The sequence below is a fragment of the Triticum dicoccoides genome, chromosome 3B (assembly GCF_002162155.2).
Source record: "Triticum dicoccoides isolate Atlit2015 ecotype Zavitan chromosome 3B, WEW_v2.0, whole genome shotgun sequence".
Taxonomy (NCBI): Eukaryota; Viridiplantae; Streptophyta; class Magnoliopsida; order Poales; family Poaceae; genus Triticum; species Triticum dicoccoides.
In genome coordinates, this window is record NC_041385.1 from 514,909,968 (window position 1) to 514,932,899 (window position 22,932).

The 22,932-nt window shown below is 42.8% G+C and overlaps 2 protein-coding genes and 1 non-coding gene across 5 annotated transcripts; 1 reads left to right on the forward strand and 2 right to left on the reverse strand.

Moving 5' to 3' along the window:
• The first annotated feature begins 79 nt into the window (after window positions 1-79).
• On the forward strand, window positions 80-276 carry LOC119282852. Its single transcript, XR_005138895.1, has one exon. It is a non-coding gene; the product is annotated as a U2 spliceosomal RNA (small nuclear RNA).
• On the reverse strand, window positions 112-13,497 carry LOC119276827 (dolichyl-diphosphooligosaccharide--protein glycosyltransferase subunit STT3A-like). 3 transcript variants are annotated; one of them, XM_037557990.1, is made up of 25 exons: window positions 13,130-13,497; window positions 12,994-13,056; window positions 12,545-12,600; window positions 12,386-12,457; window positions 12,186-12,291; window positions 12,047-12,097; window positions 10,986-11,081; window positions 10,831-10,890; window positions 10,636-10,749; window positions 4,926-5,012; window positions 4,578-4,681; window positions 4,329-4,424; window positions 3,125-3,245; window positions 2,961-3,041; window positions 2,753-2,881; window positions 2,409-2,657; window positions 2,189-2,332; window positions 1,926-2,112; window positions 1,735-1,832; window positions 1,484-1,563; window positions 1,314-1,401; window positions 1,113-1,205; window positions 818-984; window positions 522-733; window positions 112-398 (listed from the first exon to the last, which is right to left on the reverse strand). In XM_037557990.1, the coding sequence occupies exons 1-23, from the start codon at window positions 13,265-13,267 to the stop codon at window positions 928-930; spliced, it is 2,370 nt and encodes a 789-aa protein (XP_037413887.1). In that variant the 5' UTR covers window positions 13,268-13,497; the 3' UTR covers window positions 112-398; window positions 522-733; window positions 818-927. The 3 variants fall into 3 exon arrangements, with proteins under 3 accessions (XP_037413887.1, XP_037413886.1, XP_037413889.1); XM_037557989.1 differs by having other exon boundaries at window positions 522-984; XM_037557992.1 differs by lacking the exon at window positions 4,926-5,012 and having other exon boundaries at window positions 522-984.
• A 615-nt stretch (window positions 13,498-14,112) lies between these two features.
• On the reverse strand, window positions 14,113-22,600 carry LOC119276828 (nuclear pore complex protein NUP85-like). Its single transcript, XM_037557993.1, has 18 exons — window positions 22,069-22,600; window positions 21,558-21,660; window positions 21,341-21,451; window positions 21,151-21,234; window positions 20,883-20,954; window positions 20,745-20,801; window positions 19,836-19,955; window positions 17,885-18,085; window positions 17,092-17,202; window positions 16,968-17,005; window positions 16,715-16,871; window positions 15,726-15,827; window positions 15,590-15,646; window positions 15,264-15,410; window positions 15,059-15,129; window positions 14,880-14,967; window positions 14,690-14,746; window positions 14,113-14,534 (listed from the first exon to the last, which is right to left on the reverse strand). The coding sequence occupies exons 1-18, from the start codon at window positions 22,488-22,490 to the stop codon at window positions 14,337-14,339; spliced, it is 2,196 nt and encodes a 731-aa protein (XP_037413890.1). The 5' UTR covers window positions 22,491-22,600; the 3' UTR covers window positions 14,113-14,336.
• Window positions 22,601-22,932: the final 332 nt, after the last annotated feature.

A 22,932-nucleotide genomic window follows, 5' to 3' on the forward strand; every position in this document is an offset into this window, starting at 1 on the left:
TTAGTACCACCTCGCCTGCGCTGAACGGAGCGAGCCGGGAGAGGTGTATAAAACGAGAGGCAGCGCACCAAGAGAACTCATACCTTTCTCGGCCTTTTGGCTAAGATCAAGTGTAGTATCTGTTCTTATCAGTTTAATATCTGATATGTGGGCCATGTGCTTACAATGATATTAAATTTATTTTTTATGGGGGTGGGTCCACAATAGTAGCTTGCTACTGGGGCTCACATGTGTCGTCTGGGCGTTGCACAACTGCCCTGGCCTGGCACACCCCAACCAAAACTAATTCAAACTCTACATAATGTCAAGGCTTCCAGCTTATCCAGGCTGCATACAGAATAATTCCTTCCCTTTGATAAAAGGGTTCATATTTTTGGACCTCACTGCTTCAAATATAACTGCAGGTAAAAAAAGGTCAGATAGGAATGATTATCTAAAATAAGCCGAGAGATGAACTGGATAAGCTGTGAAGTTAATCCAGAAGTTTGATGGCCAACTCTAAAACTGAGTGCCAACAATACCTTTTGTAACATAGTGCCAATCATACCATTTCAAGGTATCATAGGCACTTGCTTTGCTCAGGGAGAAGTGGTGACGATGATGCCGAGGTGCAACGTTGTATACAGCACACAGCAAGTTGTTCACTCCTTGACATAATTCAAAATTTCTGTTGTTCACTCAATTGCTACATGGGAAATGGAATCTCCTGCATCCGGGATACCTCTTTCCTCTCCTTGCACCACAGAACCACACTGGAGGTGTAAGAGAGAGAAATGTGACACGCGGCAAAGTATACAAAAATGTGGATATCTCTAACCAAGTTCTTCTCGTTAGCGTGTAATTTTCCCGAGATCGTGAACTTTGGGCAAGCCAAATAGTGAGTTTGTGTTCTTTAAGGGTAATAGTGGGCATGTGTTCTCTATTCGACTACTGCCATGGGTTCTTCTTTCCAGCCCCTTTGCGCATTAAACTTGTTTTCGAACTCTGCAGTCAAGAAGAAAGGAAAAGATGCTAAAGATTCAAAAGTACTAAAGTTGTACTGAAGCTGCATCAATTAATTTGGATCGGACGGATACATGATTGTAGGCAAGCTGTAGTGTTGTTTGGCTTACAGATTTCAATTTCAGTTTCAACTTTCCTCGGACCCTGTTCTTTTGCGGTTTCAGTTTGTAAATCCTAACCATCCAGTGCTGGGTTGTAAAAACCTGCATTAAGCAATATGGTACATGAACACGTTGCAGGTGCAGTCAAGCAAAGCTGTGAGGGGGATTCTGGTTTCTAAATGATTGGAGGGAAGAGTAATAGCACTGTACCTCCTCAAAATGGGTCAGTTTAAAATGCTTCCTTCCTATTTCATATTTTCTCGCTCTGTCAAACCCCTTGCCATCAGTCTCAGCGAATCTAGATGCAAAGGAGAACAAATGTCAAAAGAAAATCCATGATTGTGATACCTCAGCATGGTAACTTCCTTGCACTGACAGACCTGTAATAACAAAGCTTGTACATGAGGCAATTCAGCATTGTTGGAGTGCCCTGAGCATCAACACGGTAGTTGCCATCCCTCTATAGAAATAATATAACATAATAACTCAGAAGAAGTCTGAAATTTCACATAGTTGATGGTGCTTTTCTTCCACATGTTATACTAGAATGCAAACTGATATTTTTAGTTTTCTACCACGACACTACCAAATGATATGCACGATAGTTGCAGAACACAAGTTCACCACTCACAAGGTAATCCTGTTCCTTGATGTGAGGGAATTCACCACCTCCGATTCGAACCATCCAGAGGAACTTATTAATATCATCACTTGGGTAGCCACTAAGCCCTGAAAATAAAATCGTCAGGTTTTATGGCGTCGGGATTCAGGAAGCACTTTGCTTAGAATATTGTTATTTCTGCAAGTCCAAAACACATCAACCTCCAAAGACCACAAGCACATATTTGACATCTAAGGAATTGAAGATCTCCCATGCTCCTTTTTCTGGGGATGACATTGCTGTCCCAACTGTCGCTATGTGCGTGTTATTCCAGGTATTATTGTCTACAATCACAGTCCTGTTGGCCATTGCAGTTGTCTGATAACCATAGTCCCACCATGACGCAACCTACAGCAATCATTGCCATCTTTCTATCAGAATGATGCAATTCAAGTGATCAGAGTAGGTCTATTCGAAGGCATACCTTATCGTCTACTTCTGTGTTATGGCGCAGCCATGCATAAGATTCACGGAAATCGTCATAAACATGCAACTCGTTGTGTGAACGTGATGTCAGCACAATTGAGGGTGCAGAGTATGCTTCTGCAGCTGCCCATACACAATGGATCTGCAAAAATGGCATCGTTAAGTAATAGCGTCACTTTTAATGAGAATGCTGCTTCCAGTGAGAACAGATACCTTACCACATAAAGTCCACAAAGCATGATCAGGAACAGTATACCCATGGCAGATGCTTCAGAAGGCAGTACACAAAGCTTCTCCTCCTTTTCGGGCCTAACAGGAGAACTTCCCACCAATTCTGTTTCCTTCCGACTCTTCTTTGATGATCTTTCCTTTGAAATAGTCCCCATTTTTTCTTTTTTTATGTTCGCATTTTTCGTGGAAGTTGTGATAGTGGCTGTACTGGAACTCCCTGGGGTACTATCTCCTCCCTTAAATTTGACAGGACAGTACATCAGTAAACCTTTTGTTGAAACTAAATCTGGATAAGAAAATTAGAAAAATAGTACTAATGAAATAATCATACAGTTGGAAGGGTATCATCTGATATTGGGCGCTGAAATTTCATTGATCGTGTGAGGACATTAAAAGCTTCTGACAGAGCAATCCCAGACAAAATGCACACAGCAGGGGCAAGAACAAGCATCAGTCGTACCTAACATTGCACTAACATCACTATCAACTGATAAATAAAGCAATACGGTACTGTAAATGTCTTAGCAGTGATGACTTACCATTACCCCAGAGAAATATACTGAAGTTACCAAGTACAAGACCAAAAATGAGCTTGCATCAGATAAAGGTAAGAAGCATGACTGCAGGTTGTGTTGCAACAAATTAATTAAAACCATGCTAAACACAAAGTAAAATCATTTTCCAACAAAACATGAATGCTTACTATGATCCCAGCAGGAACTAAGAAGGCTAGCACATTGATAGCCATAAAGTAAGAAGGCCAGGTAGGTGGTTGATGTTCGCTCACGCTAGCAATGATAGGGATGTACTTGCTTGCATATGTTCTGTCAGAATGGAACAAAGCGAAGGAATTCAAGGCATCAACTTATATAGAAACAGAAGAAGAATTCATCATAAACAGGAATCAGAATTATGTCCATCCTGTATACAGAATAAATTTCAAGTTATCAGTACATCGTAGGTAATAGAAAGAGTGAATTCCATTTTTTACCCCCTACTTTGATATTTTTACGCTAATTACCCCCATTTAATAGCTTTTCATTCGAATTACCCCATGCGACAAAAGTTTTGCCAGTTTTACCCCATTTAAAGTATTTTAGGTTGTGGACAGCTTCTCCAGTGGTTCTTTTGCCATACAAAGCATCAATGGAATTATGCCTAGTACGATGCAACACCCAGAAGCAACGGAACTACTGCACATATGATAATTGCTTGTACGATACTAGCACGATGCTAAATCCAATGGTCTTTATTTCCTTTGCCCAAATGCTGCAAAGTCAGATCCAAATCATCATACAAATATCGGATAAGGCCTGTCGTACATATATCAGTGCTCCAGAAGCAAATGCCATGAAGAAGAATGAGGTGGAAACAATGAACAAGGAGCTGCGTGACATGAAGAAGTAATTTATCAAGGCAAAGTGGTACGTGTGTACATCTGCCGACCGTGAGAAAAAACTGTGTTCGGCTAAGCCATTTGACCGGTTCAGGCACGGGAAAAGATGCCAGAAAAAAAATGCGATGTGGCACGCCATGTGTGCCTGATGACCAGGGCTCACCTGATAGATCACTAAATGGGATAAAAACTCGTAATTTTTTTAAATGGGGGCAAAACTTTTACTAAATGGGGTAATCCGGATGAAAAACTGTTAAATGGGGTAATTTGTGTCAAAAATGTCAGAGTATGGAGTAAAAACTGGAATTCACTCTAATAGAAATCACAATTCTTTTGTACTAATGCGGAAACCTAGAAGGTAGCATATCTCTTTAGAAACTCCAAATCCAGAGGAAAGGTGGTTCCAATTAAAATTGTCATGTTTATTGTTAACCAGAGTGAAGGCTTTGTTATCAGTGAAACAAAAACAAGAACAAGTCTTGCGCCAAACAAATACTTTATGAGAACTTACGGGTCAAGTAGACTCAAACTGCGCCCACTCCAACCTTTTGTTGGGCTAGATGCGACCAATGCAGCAAGTACCGCTACTACAGCGAAACAAAGGGCTCTGCAGGAATCCTTGATATTAGAATGTGTACAGAACATCTACTTTGTTTTGACTTATGAGAAACAAATGTTTGGTCTGTCAATATTATGAACCAGTATCAAGTGTAACACGTCTTTTAACGCACATTAACTGGTTTTGACATCAGAAACTTACAAGCCAACCGTTAGTACAAATGTCATGGCCACTTTGAACAGCCGAGGAGTTAAAAGTCCTTTGATGTAATACACAAGAGCAACCACATGGAGGATTATAAACACCTGGAATTCAATCATCATTTTCAGAAATAAAGAGAAAGCAATTACTCCCTCCGATCCATATTACTTGTCACTCAAACGGATGTATCTAGACGTATTTCAGTGCTAAATACATCCATTTGAGCGACAAGTAATATGGATTGGAGGGAGTAGCAATTTTTTAACAGATATACAAAAATTGGGTGAAATCAGACAATTTAAGGGGGGGAAAGGAACACATGCGTAGGTAGATAATCAATTGGTGTACCAGAAATGATGCAAAGTGCTCTGATGTCAATATTGCATTAAAACCAACCACAGGTACCAATGCTGCCAGAAGTGTTCCCAGTACAACCTGTTAACCAATATTGTTGTCAAGCGTATCAAGGGAGGTAGTTAGTTAGATAACTTATCTCTGTATTCTATCTCTATCTAGATCCCTTGTATATCTCTCCCGTATGGTTAGGCTGTAACCATCGGTTCCCTTGTACTCCAAGTCATATCAATACAAATACATGCGGGTCACCATGTTACGGTGATTGAGACGCTTAAACCATTCTTAACATGGTATCAGAGCCAAGAGGTCTTGAGTTCAAGACCCTGCCAATGCAGTATTAATATTAAATAAAAACGATTCTGCGGCCTACACCGATCCCACGTCTAAGGACTAAAATAGCCTAGACATGAGGGGGAGTGTTGAGATATATTGCCCGCCTCCCTCCATCAGTTCGGACTTTTGAAGGAGTTGGCTGGAGCATGAATTCAATATGGTATCAGAGCAGGACTCTTCCACCTCGTCTAGCTTGTTCCCATCTACCCTTCATCGACAGAAACCCATCCCCAGCTCGCCTCTACCCATCCTCCATCGACAGATCCTACCTTCCACCGATCATCCCAGGAACCATGTCCTCCTCTAGCTCGGCCATCTTCTCCGGCCTGAACAACAACACCTCTGAACCACTTTCCCGTACCAACTATGTCCTATGGCGCGCCCAGGCCAGATCACAGATCATGGGCGCTGGCCTTTTTGGCTATCTTGATAAAACTATCCAAGAACCCTCCAAAACCACCACCTCCAAAGGCGCCGATGGGAAGGATCAGGTTGTCCCAAATCCTGCCTACTCCCCATGGCTTATTCAAGATCAGCAAATAGTTGCCTATCTCCTCCGAAACCTATCCAAAGAAGTTCTCATCCAAGTCGCCCCCCTTGAGACATCACATGCAATCTGGGATGCGCTGGCGAACATGTTTGCTGATGTGTCCCTATCTCGCGTCAACAACATCCGAGCCTCTCTCACGAATGCGCAGAAGGGATCCCAGTCGGCTTCGGCCTACTTCGGGTACATGAGATCTCTCTCCGACGAGCTTGCAGCGGCGGGCAAACCGATCGGGGAGGGAGAACACATCTCCTTCATCGTTGCTGGACTCGACATGGAGTACCAACCGATTGTCTCCGCGCTGGATGTGCGCACGGAGCCTACCACCGTCGACGCTCTCTTCTCTCTTGTGGCCAACTTCGACCAGAGGGTCGAGATGTTCCATGGAAACGGAGCCGGCGGGTTCAAATCTTCGGCAAACTCCATCTCCCGCGGTGGCGGGCGACAAGGAGGCAACAAGGGCGGCTACCGCGGCAACACAAACCAGAAGGGCAACGGTGGCGGCCCTCGTGGTGGCCCTGGCTATGGCGGCGGTGGCCATCCTAACGGTGGTGGATCCAGTGGCGGCTCCGGCTACGGTGGAGGTGGCCATGGTGGCGGCGGCAGCAGCGGCTACCCGAACGGTGGTGCTGGAGGCTACCACCAGAACAACTACGGCGGCGGTGGTGGATCCCTTCATGGTGGTGGTGGCGGAGGCTATTATCACCAGGGGAATCCCAGCAACAACAACGGCCGACGCTCCTCCTCCAACGGCAACAGGGGCCGAAACTTCCAAGGCTACGAAGGATATGAGGGTAAATGTCAAATCTGCAAAAAAAACTAATCATATTGCTAAGGACTGTGATTGGCGTTATGCCGATGATACGTCCCAAAAGAAAAAAATTGCTGCTGCAGCTGATACGTCATACGGTGTCGATACCAACTGGTATATGGATACCGGTGCAACAAATCATATCACGGGAGAATTGGAGAAGCTAACAATGCATGAGAAGTATCGTGGCAATGATCAAGTCTACACTGCAGCAAACGGTGCAGGTATGGAGATAAGTCATATTGGTCAATCACATATCAAAACCCCATACAAAAACCTTGAAATAAAAGATATCTTGCATGTGCCCAATGCTTCCAAAACTCTCTTATCTGTTCATCGCATTGCCCTTGATAACAATGTCTTTCTAGAATTTCACCCTTTCTTCTTTTTGATCAAGGATCAGGTCACGAAGGAAATTCTCCATAGGGGTGTCTGTGTGGAAGGACTCTATGCATTACTTCCTAAGTATTGCTCATACAATAAAAGAGTTTATGGTGCCATCAAGCTTTCCGCTGAAAGGTGGCACAGTCGCTTAGGTCATCCATCATTTGCTACTGTTCATCAAATCCTTAGTAAAAATAAACTCCCAGTTGTTGGTGAGAGAAATTTAGAGACTATTTGTGATTCATGCCAGCGAGCAAAAAGTCATCAATTGCCATATTTTGTATCCACTAGTGTGTCAACCAAGCCCTTGCAGCTTATCTTTTCTGATGTATGGGGTCCAGCCCCTACTTCTGTTGGTCGACATTCTTACTATGTAAGTTTTATTGATGATTTCAGTAAGTACACATGGATCTATTTGCTCAAAAAGCGTTCTAATGTCTTTCAAGTGTTTCATAATTTTCAAGCTCTTGTAGAACGCAAGTTTGATAGTAAAATCATTGCTATGCAATCTGACTGGGGTGGGGAATACGAGAAGCTCAATTCCTTTTTCCAAAAGATTGGCATTTCCCATCATGTCTCATGCCCCCATGCGCATCAGCAAAATGGGTCAGCCGAACGCAAGCACCGTCACATCGTTGAAGTAGGACTAGCTCTCCTTGCTTCCGCCTCCATGCCACTAAAATTCTGGGATGAAGCGTTTCTTACCGCTGTGCATCTCATCAACATGTGGCCTAGTCGTGTCATCTCTAACGAGACTCCCACTGAGCGCCTTTTGCATATCACACCGGACTACACCACTCTTCGAGTCTTTGGTTGCGCATGCTGGCCCAATCTTCGCCCTTATAACACTCGTAAACTTATGTTTCGTTCCAAGCAATGTGTTTTTCTTGGATACAGTGCTCAACACAAGGGCGTTAAATGTCTTGATGTTGCGACTGGTCGCGTCTATATTTCTCGTGATGTGGTATTTGATGAGACACAATTTCCTTTTGCCTCACTCCATCCTAATGCCGGTGCTCTCCTTCGCAAAGAGATCCTTCTTTTTCCTTCTCATCTTTCTAGAGTTGATCGTATGGGTAATGATAACTGTGATGCTCCAGTTTTGACTAACTCTCCTAATCCTTTACCTGAGTCTGGTGTTACAGGAACAACTTGCAGCGCAAACGGTGCAGGAAACCATGCTTGTTTTGACGCAAACCCTGTCCAGGAGGATTATGTCGCAGGCATAAGAGACCAGGGGCGATCCGCCTCGGGATCTGTGCGCCCGACCGCGTCAGGTCCGGGCGTATCTACGCCGGGATCACCGCCTTGTCAGGAGGCCCGCGCCTCCCAGGCTGATTCCCCCCCACGCCAACCCACTCACGACGCGTGCCGCCAGGATGTGGGGTCGGTCCCCACCCGCACAACCAGCCAACCAACGCCGGGGGACCAGTCTCCCGCTCGCTTCGCGCCTGTCACCCGCGTCTACACGAGGCGGGACCTGCATCGTGCCGATCCCGTGCATGCGGCGCCTCCAGTCGGCTGCGCCCGGCTCCTCTGGATTGTCTGCGCCTGGCTCTTCTTCACCTGATGAGTCGCGCGCCGCAGACGATCCCCTTGACGTTGCTGTCTCCTCCTCGGGATCGCTGGGATCTGCTGCTTCGCTGGAGACTGCCCCTATGGGATCTTCTGCGCCCGCTCCGGCTCACTCCGTTCTTCCGCGTACACGTCTTCAAAGTGGTACACTACAACCTGTTAATTATAAAACCAAATATGGGCTGGTTGCTGCTGTTCCTACAGGTGAACCCCGCACTGTTCATGAGGCTCTTGCAGATCCCAAGTGGAAACAAGCCATGGATGATGAATTTTTTGCTCTCCAGACAAACCGTACCTGGCATCTTGTTCCTTCTCGTCCAGGTCTTAATGTGATTGACTGCAAATGGGTGTTCCGTATCAAGAACAAGTCAGATGGCACTATTGACCGCTATAAAGCACGCTTGGTTGCCAAAGGGTTCAAACAGAGGTATGGGCTTGACTATGAGGACACTTTTAGTCCGGTTGTTAAAGCTGCCACTATTCGTCTTGTTCTCTCTATTGCTGTATCTAGAGGCTGGACGCTTCGTCAGCTAGACGTAAAGAATGCGTTTCTTCATGGCGTTCTGGAAGAGGAAGTCTATATGAAACAACCTCCTGGGTTTGTAGATCCCCACAAGCCGTCTCATATCTGTCGACTGGACAAATCTTTGTATGGACTGAAACAGGCTCCACGAGCATGGTATTCTCGCTTGAGTTTTAAGTTGCAGGCTCTTGGCTTTGTTCCATCCAAGTCTGACACTTCCTTGTTCATTTACAATCAGCATGCCACAGTCATCTTTGTTCTTGTCTATGTTGATGACATCATTGTCACAAGTTCCTCTCATGCCGCAGTCATGGCTCTTTTGAAAGATTTAAATTCTGAATTTGCCCTTAAAGATCTTGGTGATTTGCATTATTTTCTTGGAATTGAGGTCAGGCCGACCAATGAGGGTGGTCTTCATCTTTCTCAGGCAAAGTATACCACTGATCTTTTGAGCAAGGCAGGGATGCAGAGTTGCAAACCATCACTCACACTTTTATCTAGTTCAGAAAAACTTTCTCTTACAGAAGGTGTGCCCTTGAGTCAGGAGGATGGCACTAAGTATAGGAGTTTGGTGGGTGCACTTCAGTATCTCACACTCACCAGGCCTGATATTTCATTTGCAGTTAATAAAGTATGTCAGTTTCTCCATGCACCTACCTCAGCTCACTGGACTGCTGCCAAACGTATACTGAGATATGTGAAACATACTTTGAATGTTGGACTAACATTTACCAAGTCATCATCTACTCTTGTCAGTGCGTTCTCTGACTCTGACTGGGCAGGTTGCTTGGATGACAGGAGGTCCACAGGAGGCTTTGCTATTTTCTTTGGTCCTAACTTGATTTCTTGGTGTGCAAAGAAACAGGCAACTGTGTCACGTTCTAGCACTGAGGCAGAATACAAGGCATTGGCAAATGCTACAGCAGAAATTATATGGGTTAAGGCTATGCTCAAGGAGCTTGGGATACGTCATACACAAACTCCATGTCTTTGGTGTGACAATATTGGAGCAACATATCTTTCTGCTAACCCTGTTTTCCATGCAAGAACCAAACACATTGAAATTGATTATCACTTTGTCAGAGAAAGGGTTGCTAGCAAGGAACTGGAAATTCGGTTTGTTCCTTCCAGAGACCAAATTGCAGATGGCTTTACAAAGGCCTTGGCTACAAAACAATTTGAGGAGTTCAAGCGTAATCTGAACTTGAGACGTTCAGATTAAGGGAGGGTGTTAACCAATATTGTTGTCAAGCGTATCAAGGGAGGTAGTTAGTTAGATAACTTATCTCTGTATTCTATCTCTATCTAGATCCCTTGTATATCTCTCCCGTATGGTTAGGCTGTAACCATCGGTTCCCTTGTACTCCAAGTCATATCAATACAAATACATGCGGGTCACCATGTTACGGTGATTGAGACGCTTAAACCATTCTTAACACAACCTGCATGGTGCTAATCATGATAATGAGAATCTGTGCTGTTCATTTGTGCATAACCAATTGGTAAGCCATTAGACTTATCGACTTACAAGGGGAGCATAAGCAACGTAAAGTCGTGAAGAATAATGACCAGTTACAATACACAGGAGAACATGCATTGGGATAAGGTTGATGATGAATGTGTAGCCTCCCCAGGAACAGACCTGAAAAGCGGAAATGCAGTATAATGTGAAGAATTTTCTGAGACTTGTAGCTATTCTAAACATTTTCGAAGAAAAACTTACCATGTAAAAGTAAGAGAGAGCATTAAGTGTTGCATAAAAGAGTGACCCCGTGTTTAGTGTCTGCACAGTCATCATTATGTTATCTTCTTGAAGGCACAAAGAGAAGGTTAAAATGAACAAGGCCTAAAATTCGAAGGACGCTTTGAGAACCTAACCTTTACATATAGATAAAATGTGAATATTAAAGCAAATATTGCTACAGCTTCGTTATCGTAGCTGCCTGCAACAGATCTTGAGATGTATGAGGGAACCTGCGTATTAGGAGGAATGATAAGTAGTTTCTCGATCAAGTGCTATTTACAAGATAGTGTATAAGGCTATAGTAGCAGTAGGTAGGCATATTTATATAAAAAAAATGATGTCTCATGGTCGCAGATCCCAAATAAATGAGAAAAACACAGCCTTATGATCATTAGGATTTTTATTCACAGGAAATTTCAACTTTCATAATTAAGAAATATTTTGGTTCTCAGCTTTGTGTTCCAGTCCCTATTTTTCATATTTTCCCAGGCCAGGCCATTCTTGGACCTCAACTTTTTTAATGAAGCTGCTTCGATCATTCAGCTCTCAGTTTTTAGATACTGATTCTTCTGATTAAACAGTTGTAAAATCTCTCTGAATTTTCCTGTTTTTGACATGTAAGAAATGAACCTTGTCGGTTACAGAAGGCTTTTCGGATAAATAGTGAAGTCGAAGAACCAAATAAGCTCACTTGAAATGATTAGGACGTAAAATCATCTGGAGCTCAAACCAGAGGACCAAAATATGACTCCATTGTTTGGAAATGCCAAATTCAACTCCTAAACATTGATCGGCTGAGAAGTGATTTGACAACTACTCCAGAAAAGAGATAACTGAGAATAACCTAACAAATGAGGATTGGGATGTGAAAAAGTTATTCGGCTAGGAAGAATGAAGACACAAATCAAAAGCTTTTGCTCATACAGTTGGAGATATGGAAGCAATTTTTACAAAGCTAACAGAAATATCGCATCAAAGTATCCCCATTCTCTAATTTACCCACAAACGAATGGATGAACAGACCTAGCCTACATTTGTCCATTGGAACTCACAGCAAAGTACCAATACACAAGTGTAAGCAGCAAGGTATAAAATGAGAAATATAAATCAGGTAGGCATATAAAAAAACTTAATTTTCTCATGGCCAAACTGAGCAGTCCCTCCATAAAGAAAAGATAAAAGAAACAGAGAATACCATCGCTAAGATAGTTGCTGCCATTAAACCAGCCCCATGACCCTTCGCTTCCTGGAAGGTAAAGTACATAGTTACTACAGAACTTCTGTGGTTGTAGAACTAGTGTAAGCACATGTGATTCTTATATCAGGAAAACAACCTTTGTCAACAGATAAGTTGCCCAGGAAGCATTTGCCGAAAAAATCGGAGCAGTGAACACACAGACAGTCTCCACCGACAATGGGATGTTGAGGGAGTTTAGCAACCTATACAAGCAAAACACTTGAGGCGCAATCGCGGTTTTTCAGAGCTGTCCGACAACGCGTTGCTCTATGCTATGGAATCAAACATTTTACACACCCCCATATCGTGCCTGCCGTCAGTGTCAAACCAGGATAGACGGTGCCGCCAATAACACGTCCGAGGGGGTACCTATAACATACAAATAACAGTATGAAACGACGAACATTCATAACGCATACTGAATGATTCATGTGTCCCGGCAAGTGGCAACCATACCATGTTCGATCGTCAAACCAGTTCCAAAACTCGTAGATTCCACTCTTTGACAAAAACTGAGACAAGGCAGGGAAACATATAGAGATTAAAAATACATACACATTATGGAACACCAATACTTGTACGAAAACGTAAGCAGCAAATTACACAAAAGAATAGTACATCCCAAGTCCCCAATCATATGCAGAGGCCAGGATGCTTTGCCCTTCCCATTGGGGAAAATAAAACCAATATTCGTCCCAATTTTCTCGCCGCTTAATACCACTACCATGTGAAAGTAAACGAAGCTTCCTACAGCCGTAGTTACCAAAATTCGAATGTAATAACGCTCCGAGCAAACACAGCAACGCGTGCTGCTACGCTTTGAGCTCAGTTTCACAGTGCTGCTACACTCCACAGGCACCTGAGCAACGGACAGTGGGCAGCAATGTGACGCCGCCAAAACTGACCTGAGTGACGCGGTAGTTGAAGTAGGGATCGAACTCGTGGATCACGCTCTCGTACTTGATCACCTGCGGCACACCAACATGTGAGGCGGGCATGAAGTTGGCCATAGGATCTAGAGAACGTTGGAGTGGATCTTACGGAGAAGAGGCGGATGGAGAAGGCGAGGACGCCGATAAGGAGGAGGGTGAAAGCACACAGCACGCCGCTCAGGGCGTTCCGTAGTCGGCCGCCGCCGCCGGCCGCCATGGAGATGGACCCGGCCTCGAGCTCCGCCATGGCGGCTCAGCAGAGCAGTGGAGTTGGGGGAGCAGACGAAGGCTGTTGGAGTAGCTGCTGTGTTGGTGCCCTGCCGTCGGCCGCTGCGTACCGTAGCAGTGGAGTAGTGAACTTGTTTGGGCGATTTGGCGCTACCAAGTTTTCAGATCGAATTCACCGGTGATCATCATGATTATATGTAGAAAGAAAGAAAAGAAAACGCCCATCCGATTATATGCTGGCTGGCTACGAGTTGCTAAAGCTCACCAAAAAGTGGCTAATGTCTTGGCCTTCAGTCCAGTGAATTCGTTGGACTTTTGTCTACACAAACAAAAATGGTATTCACAATCACACCAGACAACCAGTCAAATTTAGAAGATTTGCTCTATCCAATTATAAAAACATTTATGGAGGAAGAAACATTCCAAGTCGTTCAGATTAAATTTTTTTTAGCAGATATACTCCATTGAACAAGAACCACACAAAAATTATGGAACGGAAGGAATACTTTCTTTTCCACAGGTCCACTGTGCATGTTAAAAATAAGCACACTAGATTTTACTTCCTCCGTTCCAAAATATAGTGCTTCCTCTATTCCCGTGCTTTAACTTTAACCATAAATTTAACCAACAAGTTCCAAAATATAGTGCTTCCTCTATTCCCGTGCTTTAACTTTAACCATAAATTTAACCAACAAGGCCGACTACGACAGTAGCAAAAGTTATACCAGTGAATTCCTATTCAAAAGAAGTTTTCAATTATATAATTTTTTTCTCCCGCCGCAGTCGGTCTTGTTGGTTGAATTTATGGTCAAAGTTGGACCTCGGGAAGCGCGGGCGCACTATATTTTAGTAGAATGGAGGGAGTATGCAACAACATGCTGGTTTTTTTACCCAAGAATACAGTTACAAGCACCGATTCGTATAAAAAAACAACAGACAGATGAGATCACCAAAGCTAAAAACAATATGTGATACATCTATAGCAGAGCCGCTGAACTTTCTCAGCAACAAAATATGGAGCCTGACAATGTAACTGCGGAGCAACGCCACCAAACTGGAGCTGACACTCCACCAGATACAACCAGAGTTCAAGCTTCTTCAAGAATGGCACGGGCAAGATTTGATCCCAGAGCCAATCTGACAGAGCTCAGTGCATGGCTTGGTAGGTGATTACTGCAGAAGTCAGGACGCAGCTTGGCCATGGACAACTCTTGTAGTTTATTGAGCAACAAGGTCGTCTCAGCAACATTCAGTAAAGGGCAGGGTTTGCAGTTGAGTAGTTTCACCTGTAGAAAAGGTGGCGACAGAAAATGGAATCAAAACTCCAAACTTCTTAAATGTTAATTCAGATTAAGATAAGATGAAGAAATATGATTTAGCTAAGCTACTTCGCTGAATGAAGATCCTTAGTGCTATACTAATCAAACCAGCGGGAGCTTACCGAGTCATGTAGAAGGGGCAGCCAGAAACGTTGTGGTGTAGAAGGATTTCTCATTAGCTGCAAAAGACAAATTACATGTGTATACGAAAAAAAAACGAGAACATAATTATTTCTACAAGGTGCATGCTTTTTTGCACATCTTCTACCAGTGGGCTTAAATTGAAGTATTGAACTGCAGGAACATTTTTACCTGTATAAGAAACTCCACGGTCTGCCGAGCAGCCTCGCCAGTCCTTCCTTCTAGTGCCTGTTGAAGGGATCTCTTGAAATCCCGGTACCTTTGCAAAAGCATACATTAAGCTGATGTCACACTTGTGTATAGAAAAGAAACAATAATTTGATGAAAAAAATCAAAAAAGAAATAAATACCTGTGAAGGAACTCAAGACCACCTGCACTACCAATGTCTGAACCTAGTAACTCGAGCAACCCTTCCCATTGCTGACCAAGCAAATCACTATTAGATACTGTCAAGAATAATATAGCTACTAAATTGTCTGCATATTTTGATCCATTTTACTTGGTTAATACTGAAGACCAAACTAACTGTAGGGGAGGAGGGAAGAATTTGACACCTTAAAATTATCATCTGCGACTGACTTCCCAATGCGTTCAAACAATTGTTGAGCAATTCTATCAAGTCGTACTTTATCATGAGCTTGCTGAAACCAGTAAACCCCAGTTCCTTTTCTACCATGCTTCCAATGGTAAATGCCTGCAATCTGAAACCAAAAAGAAAATTTTATTAGACAGGACATCTTGAGCCAGTTAAATACAGAATTCCAAAGTTAAGTTTGAATATTTAGTTGAAGAATAAGCCATTCTAGAACCCAAGATGCTCATGAAAAATTGTGTTTATCTTAAAAATAAAGTCACGCGTGTATTACCAACCACATTTTACCTTCATGATGTTTGTACCAACATTCTCCAGTTCATACAAACGACAAAGTTCCAAAGTCTGCTCACAGAAACGAGTTTTAGGTGACAAACAAAAATACAGAAACGCCACAAGTAAATATCAAGTTGAATAAACGTACCTTCAGCACTAGACGGTTATCTTGTATGGGTTGCTTGAGAAGTAGAATCTCCAGCAGCCCTAGGCCTTGGTTCAGACACGAGGACAGATAAGTCGGTGCAATCTGAGTACCAAACATGCAAGATGGCCATTACCAACAACATCAAAATAAGACATTTCGCCTAGCATAGATAGACAACATCGGTTCTATAGATCTGATACAACAAAGTGGACAACGGATGGTAGCAAACTACACAATACACATACATACACTAGAACATTCAGACCCACATACATCAGAATATTATTCAAGAAAGAAGTCTACTGTAAACCCTGAACCATGGCTGAAAGTCCGATAAAGCCCTGAACTATGAAACCATCCATATTAAACGCCATTTAACTTCAACCCTGTTAAGCTTCATGCACTAGCCAACGCAACCAAAAGTCCAAACTGATGGAAAGGGCTAGGCAATCCACATATACACTTCAACAAACCCTACCCTGGCTTTAGATAGTAGTTTTACATTTTGCTGTTTTCGAAAAATGTGAAAACTAGAAAGCACCAATACGGCTGGGTCAGCCGTAACCCCATGAAGCAGGCGACGCGGAGATACACTCGGCTACACATATCCCCGATAATTCCCTTTTCCTGACTTCGAAAAAATAGGAATACGGTGGGGATACTCACTGGATAAGATAAATGAATTTCTCTCGTCATTTTTCACATGATATAGATAGTATTTTTATGATTTTCTTATGACATCCATGAATTGTTTTCATACTTTTTTAGAAGACTAACACAAAACCATTTTTCAAAATCGTTCTAGGGTTTGATTTCAATGGTTTTTAGAAAGTTCAGGATTTAATAGACAGTTCGAAAGTTTGGGGTTCAAGTCATACCAGGCACAATAGTTCAAGGTTCAAAATGGACTTTTCTCAATATTTAAAACCACAGAACAGAGCAGAAGCTGCTCTAGTCATTTGGTAGTGCATTGAGTACATAAAACTCACCTGCCAAGTTAAAGAATGAGAACACAAAACTTGAGCATAGACTAGCCGGTGCAGTTCTTCTATGCTTATGCCACCAAAGTTAGGTCGTTCTTCATGCAACATAATATCTGCATAGTCATTATCAGCTGCCAACAGCTCCATACAGTGTGTAACCATCCTGTGGTCACAGATGGCAAAATCTATTAGGCCACAGTGTTTCAATGTTGACAGTAAGTAGAAATCAAATACTCCGAGTAACAGATTGTCCATTTACCAAGGCCCAAATTTTTTTGTGCATTCCGCCAAGACAACCTAACCATGAAAAAGAAATGTTACATCACCAAGAAAGGAAAGACAAGGGTTATATGGAGTCCGCCAGGATAATGTTGCTTGCCAACCTCTGGATTTTCTGAAAGGATGCCGTTAAGGAGGCCTGTTAATCCATTAGTGTCGAAAGACGGCTTAAGCTGTATGCATTTCTGTGCTAAGTGATGCATCCCTTCAAAGCCCTGAAACAATGGAGAGAAAAGGCTAAACTGTTGCACAAAGACTCCTTGATTTACTGTTCACATGTATATATTAAATTAAAAGCTAACTGTTGCATCATACGAGAGATAAGAGGTTTCAGGAAATTCGGTCAGGGCAAATATTTAGCCATCTTAAAAGCACAAATTATTGCACAAAGACAATTCAAAATCAATAACCATAATAAAAGAATGAGACCGAGAGGTGTGACCACATTCCCCAGCTTTTCATTCCAAAGAAGATGAGGACTCGAGCCCATGTTAGCTAGATGCAGTTGTTGTGCCCTAGGCCCTAGCCAGTAGAACTGTGACAGTGAGAGCTCTAAGTAACCATAATAGCTGGCCATTGTTTAGAGCAGGTGGTGGCATTCATACAATGGGTCCTGGGGTCATGTAACAGATTAGAGCACACATTCAATTGTAAAATGATCTTGTCGACAAGGGGTTGCTCTAATAGCAATCATGAAACTGAAAACCATGGGAGGAAACTGCATGCAAATCCTTAGGTAATAGGGAAATAAGGGCATCTGGGACATCTTTACGCAAGCATTAGGAATCAAGGAATGTCAGAGAAGTATTTAGGAAAACTGAGAATTACTCACGCAAATGAACCACAAAGCATTGGAACTGACAATACAAGAGGCAAGTGCATGGGTATGAGACGAACCACCGTAAATGGCCTTATATAAAGAAAATGAGAAGCGAATAGCTCCAGCCAATGGGATGTAGCAGCAGTGAGATCCTTTATGTTTCCCATCATGATGTGAAGCAGATTCTTCAAACCATCACGAGTTTTTTGGTGACTGCACTGAATCCAAAATGCACTACACTCCAGTTTACTTACTTGACCTCGCCATTTTTCCCATGCCTGCAAATACAAGTAGCTCATCAAATCTTTCTGTGAACTTCAACTGGGACAACTTTTTTTAACACACAAGTTTAAAGCTTATGAAGGCAAAAAGAATGACTATGGAAGATTGACATAACAATTTCACCAAGCCCAACCAGTACACTACCCAGTTTCACAGATGAGTAACAAGGTAAAACCGTTTCAATTAGAAGTATTACCAAGGAATCACATATTTCACTTTGAACCATGTGTCATATTACCATTAAGGTCAAGATTTGCATCTCAGGGTACCGAATGCAGGAATGAAACTCCAATAAAAGAGCATATGTGCCACATTAAAAGATGTGCAGAAGGACGACGGGAAACGTGTGGGACATGCAAGATAAGATCCAGAGCCTCATTATTCAGCTTCAGAGGATGGGTGCAAGATAGCATTTTGAAGACAGGGCTATGAGAGACAGCTGCGTTCGTTTTCCCTTCTGTTTTGTTTTCGGGACTGTCCGAGCTATGGTAGTGTGTTTTGGATAGTTGTTCTGATTGTTAGGTTGTGACATTTTGGATCTGGGAGAGGGAGGGATCGGGGATGTGTTTCGCTACAGGTAGGGTTGAGACATACGCTAGTCATTGGGCTGGGTAATTTTAATGCATAATCAGCTGATACTCCCTTGATATGTATCGGGGACAAATCCATGTGCGATACGGTATCCAATACAGACACGCCACCCCCAGCAAGTATTTGTGTTTTTTACACCATTTAGAGAGTTGTCCCCAAATAATTCTCCTTGAACCTCGGTGGATAATGAGTTTCGAGCAGCAATCAGTTCTCCCAAAACTTAAAGGTAGTGGCAAATGGTGAGGAATATACTCATACTTAGGGCCTGTTTGGTTTGTGACTAACTTTGCCAAAGATTGCCACACCAAAAGTTAGGCAAGTTTGACCAACTTAGGTGAGTGTTTGGTTGAAGCCACATCTTAGGCAAGCCCACTTGGGCCCCACGTGGCATACACATAAAAAATGTGGCAAGATTCCCTTAGGCTTGCCAACTTGTAGCTCTCATTTTGATGAACTAACCTTAGGCAAACTTGGCAAAAATATGTGGCAAAGTGTGGCAATGCTAGGCCTAGAACCAAACAGCCCCTTAATACTCAACCCACACATATAGGCTCCCTTGGGCCTATGACATGGACTCGACATGGGCTGGAATTTTTTATATTCAGTGCTCGCCAGGTCGCTTTTATTTCTGATACTATAAACTTTCATGCACAAAACAGTTCGCCAGACATTAGAGGAAAGGTGGTAATGCACTCATATTTCAACAGTGGGCACAAAGCAAGTTGCAGCCCAAGGAAGCAGCAGCAAGTAATGAAGAGGGAGCCAAAAGCACCAGCAATCATTTGCAAACAGTAGAATAAAAAAATGCAAAATAAGTTTGGCAGCATGGAAAGTAGCGATGGTGCTACCTAACAGTACAAGCAGCACCATCATGTGGAAATTGAACATGAGAAAGCAGAAGTATAATTATAACATTGTGGTACGGAGGCACTCTAATGAGCAGCAGTAACCAGTCATCATGGTGGTCATGCAAGGCATAGCTTGTACTGTGCAGCAGCAATGAGGGTAAAAACAGGATAATTAACATTGTTATGATTTTGCGAGGATAAGGGGAAAATGATCATGTCATTAGTGGCTTAGATCTATCCAACTTTCATAGGGGTACAGAAGAAATGGTAAAGTGCTCAAAAAGATGGCAACATTTATAAAGCATACCTTGATGAAATCAGGTCTTGTTTTACAGCACTGGCCTAATTTACCCTTTGGTAAATCCGGTCTCATGCGCGGCATTGTTGAGACAAGAACTGCAACAGCCTCAACCAACCCGTTTTCTGTCTGATGGACCAAAGGACGAAAGCCGTTTATGTTAGGTTTAGTTGTATAAAACATACTGACAGCAGATAATTTCATATTATATGGGCAAAGCTACAAGGAAATACATGCCCCATATACAAGTAACTTGCAAAAGTATAAATAAAATACTATGTCCGAGTGATAACCGCAAGTAAATTAGCACAAATGATATCAAAATCAAAGAATGGATCAGGAAAATATAGCAGAGTAACTTTCTTGTTCTATCTTATTCATGAATCAAAATTATTCGAGCAAAATATGAAGGTAAGTCAAATCCCAGAGCAGAGAAATTACGAGTCCTTGCATTACAGATCACTCTCTTCCCACAATCATGTTAACAAAATTATGCATTAGAATGGATCCATTCATCATTGCCACCTAATTGTTCTCTTCATAGCTGTATCGACAGGAGGGCGGTGGGAGCATACTATTTCTAGGCTACTGTTCAATATTTTAAATAGGATTAAACTTTTAATGTATACGGCTAACAATATAACATAACTGCACTTGCTGCAATAGCTGAACCACATGAACTTCACAGAAAAAAAAAAGGAACAAACTGAGTGCGCATTTTTCATTGCAATTCTGCACTTGAAAATCGGGGTAGTTTTAAATTCTAATTTGGTAAAAGGAGAAGGCAAATAGGGCAATACAATTATCGATGATCTAGGCCCTTATCAAACCAGAATGATATTTTTTTGCAAGATCAATATCACTGACAAAGTGACAAAGAAATCAAGAATGGCCTGAAAGTAGCAACAACCTAAGTACCTCACGGTTGTCCATCTGATCCAATTGGTATGATCCATGAAAACGTAGCATATTCACCTGCAAGAAAAACAACTTCAGATGGCAAGCTACACACAAGAGTATAAACCTATGAAAGACATGCAAAACATATAGACATACCACGACATCAAGCCATCCAACTGACAGTGCTGCTGATAATCCATTCCAGTAATCATCATCATTTTCAACAATCTACAAAAATACCTCTTATTGTCAGTTCACTCTCACCAATATTAAGGTACAAGGGTTGGACCATGGAAGTAATACATATTAACAGAAGTAAATAGATAAAATATAACAGAGCATCAACTCAACAGTGCGGCCAGTTATTAAAGTTTGTATACCAGAATGGCCCCTATATACTATCACAAAGAATAGAAGAATCAACCTGCAGGTTGATTAGCTTTTTCTGGAAATTGTTGAGCTTGAAATACACCGTGCCATCCGTCTTGGTCAAGAGGCTGTCGTAATCCTAATACCAAAAGAGGAATAATAAGAGAGATATAAGTCCAGGCATCTGACAGTAAATAGGACTTAATAAGGTATAACAAGGCAATTGTTGACAGAAAGAGCATTACGGCTAACCAATCAACGAGCCGCTCCGGAAGCCAGCTGTGTAACTCTTTGTCAACATAAAATATTTCTAGCAATTCCCAGGCAGCCTTTAAACTAGTAGACTTCTCTCTGACCTATAAATTAAATATAACAGTTACTCCTTACTGGAAACAATAAAAATATAAGTGAACTTAAATGATAAGAAAGCATTCTAAGTTTGTAACACATATAGACGGTCACCTTAAGAATTGCCCTCGGATTTTCAATCATGAGAGCAGGAAGACAATCTTGGTTGCCAAGAAGATTACCGATGGTTTTGCTGTATTCGAGCACATATTGCCACCTAATAAAAAAAGAATCAATAAGAACATGAGCAGATTTTACAGTAACTTGTAAGGTTCTACCTGTGATACGACTGCCCAGTAAGGTTTATTTTTGCAGGCATGATGAATATATGCATCGGAATTCAGACCGGACGTCTGAGAGGTACAACTACAGCTTCTATAGCACATGGATAGCTGCCAAAGTCATTACAATTGTAACATTGGTTGCGAAAGTTAAAGATTTTGAATAGACATGTAATGCCCATTTCCTATATAAGCATAAGTTGTGAAACAAACTCAAGCGATTTGGACCTCTGAACCGTAAGAAATGTGAAATAGAGCTCACTGTTACAATTGGTACTCAAATCAATCCCTAATCAAAACCAAATTGCGTTAAGCAGCGACCAAATGAAAACCAAAATGCTCACCATTCTGCGTGCTCTGAGACTGAGTGCATGTGCTGCATAGCAGCAGCATCTGCGAGGGCGTTCTTCCTGCTCTGCAGCAGCGCAAAGGCCGGTACCGAACCGTACTCGATCCGCCGCATCTCTGCCTCATCGACCTCCTCCTCGACCTCCGTGCTGCCATTGCCAGCGCCGACGCCGAGGTTCACTTCCACCACCCTCCCACCGACCTCCTCCGGGCCGCGTCTGGCGCCTTCCTCTGGACCCGGAGGCCGGAGGCAGGCGACCTGCAGGAGGTTGCCGCTTGACCAGGAGATGTAGACGCGGGAGATGGGCGGCGGCACGCCGTGGCGGATGGGCCGCACAGGCGGTGCCGACGCCGCGTGCTTTGGCTCCCCCGAGAAAGGGACTATGGCGCCCCCGCTGTCGGCCGGCATGCCCGGCATCGTCGGCGAGAAGGAGCTAGGGTTTTGGGGGGGAGGGGCAAGGCGGGGAGGATTTGGGGCGGCGTGGGGAAGAAACAACCAAGCTCCGTCTCCTACCGTTATCAAAAAAAAAAAGCAGGTAAATGCTAAACCCAAATCTGAGGTTGCGGATGTCACATATATATGTGATGCATCCTCGTGTGCTTACCAGATAATGAGCTATTTCCAGAATCTAGCAGTGTGTACTAACTTTTGACGGGTTGATGGTGAGAGCAACATTCTCTTATAACCAAACATCGCAAAGACAGAGAGGAGTATCCTGAACGTAAGGCCAATGGCTAGCGGACTTCGCTGAACACTCACGATATTCGGCTAAAGCTGGATGCATATTATATCTTGCCTTGGTAGAGCGAAAATTTGAACCCAACACAAGCAACTCTCCCGGTTTAGCGATATTGATGGG

Bases quoted from the DNA above. Each gene is read 5' to 3' on its own strand.
- LOC119276827 (XM_037557990.1), bottom strand. From the start codon at position 13,267: ATGGCGGAGCTCGAGGCCGGGTCCATCTCCATGGCGGCCGGCGGCGGC. The intron at 12,601-12,993 runs GTCAGTTTTGGC...GCCTTGTCTCAG, and splicing joins TCAACTACCGCGTCACTCAG to TTTTTGTCAAAGAGTGGAAT. The intron at 11,082-12,046 runs GTATTCTCTGTT...CCTAATACGCAG, and splicing joins CAGCAACTATCTTAGCGATG to GTTCCCTCATACATCTCAAG.
- LOC119276828 (XM_037557993.1), bottom strand. From the start codon at position 22,490: ATGCCGGGCATGCCGGCCGACAGCGGGGGCGCCATAGTCCCTTTCTCG. The intron at 15,647-15,725 runs GTACGTTTATTC...TTCTGTGAGCAG, and splicing joins ATAACCGTCTAGTGCTGAAG to ACTTTGGAACTTTGTCGTTT. The intron at 14,747-14,879 runs GTAAAAATGTTC...TGTCTTTTGCAG, and splicing joins CCGTGGAGTTTCTTATACAG to CTAATGAGAAATCCTTCTAC.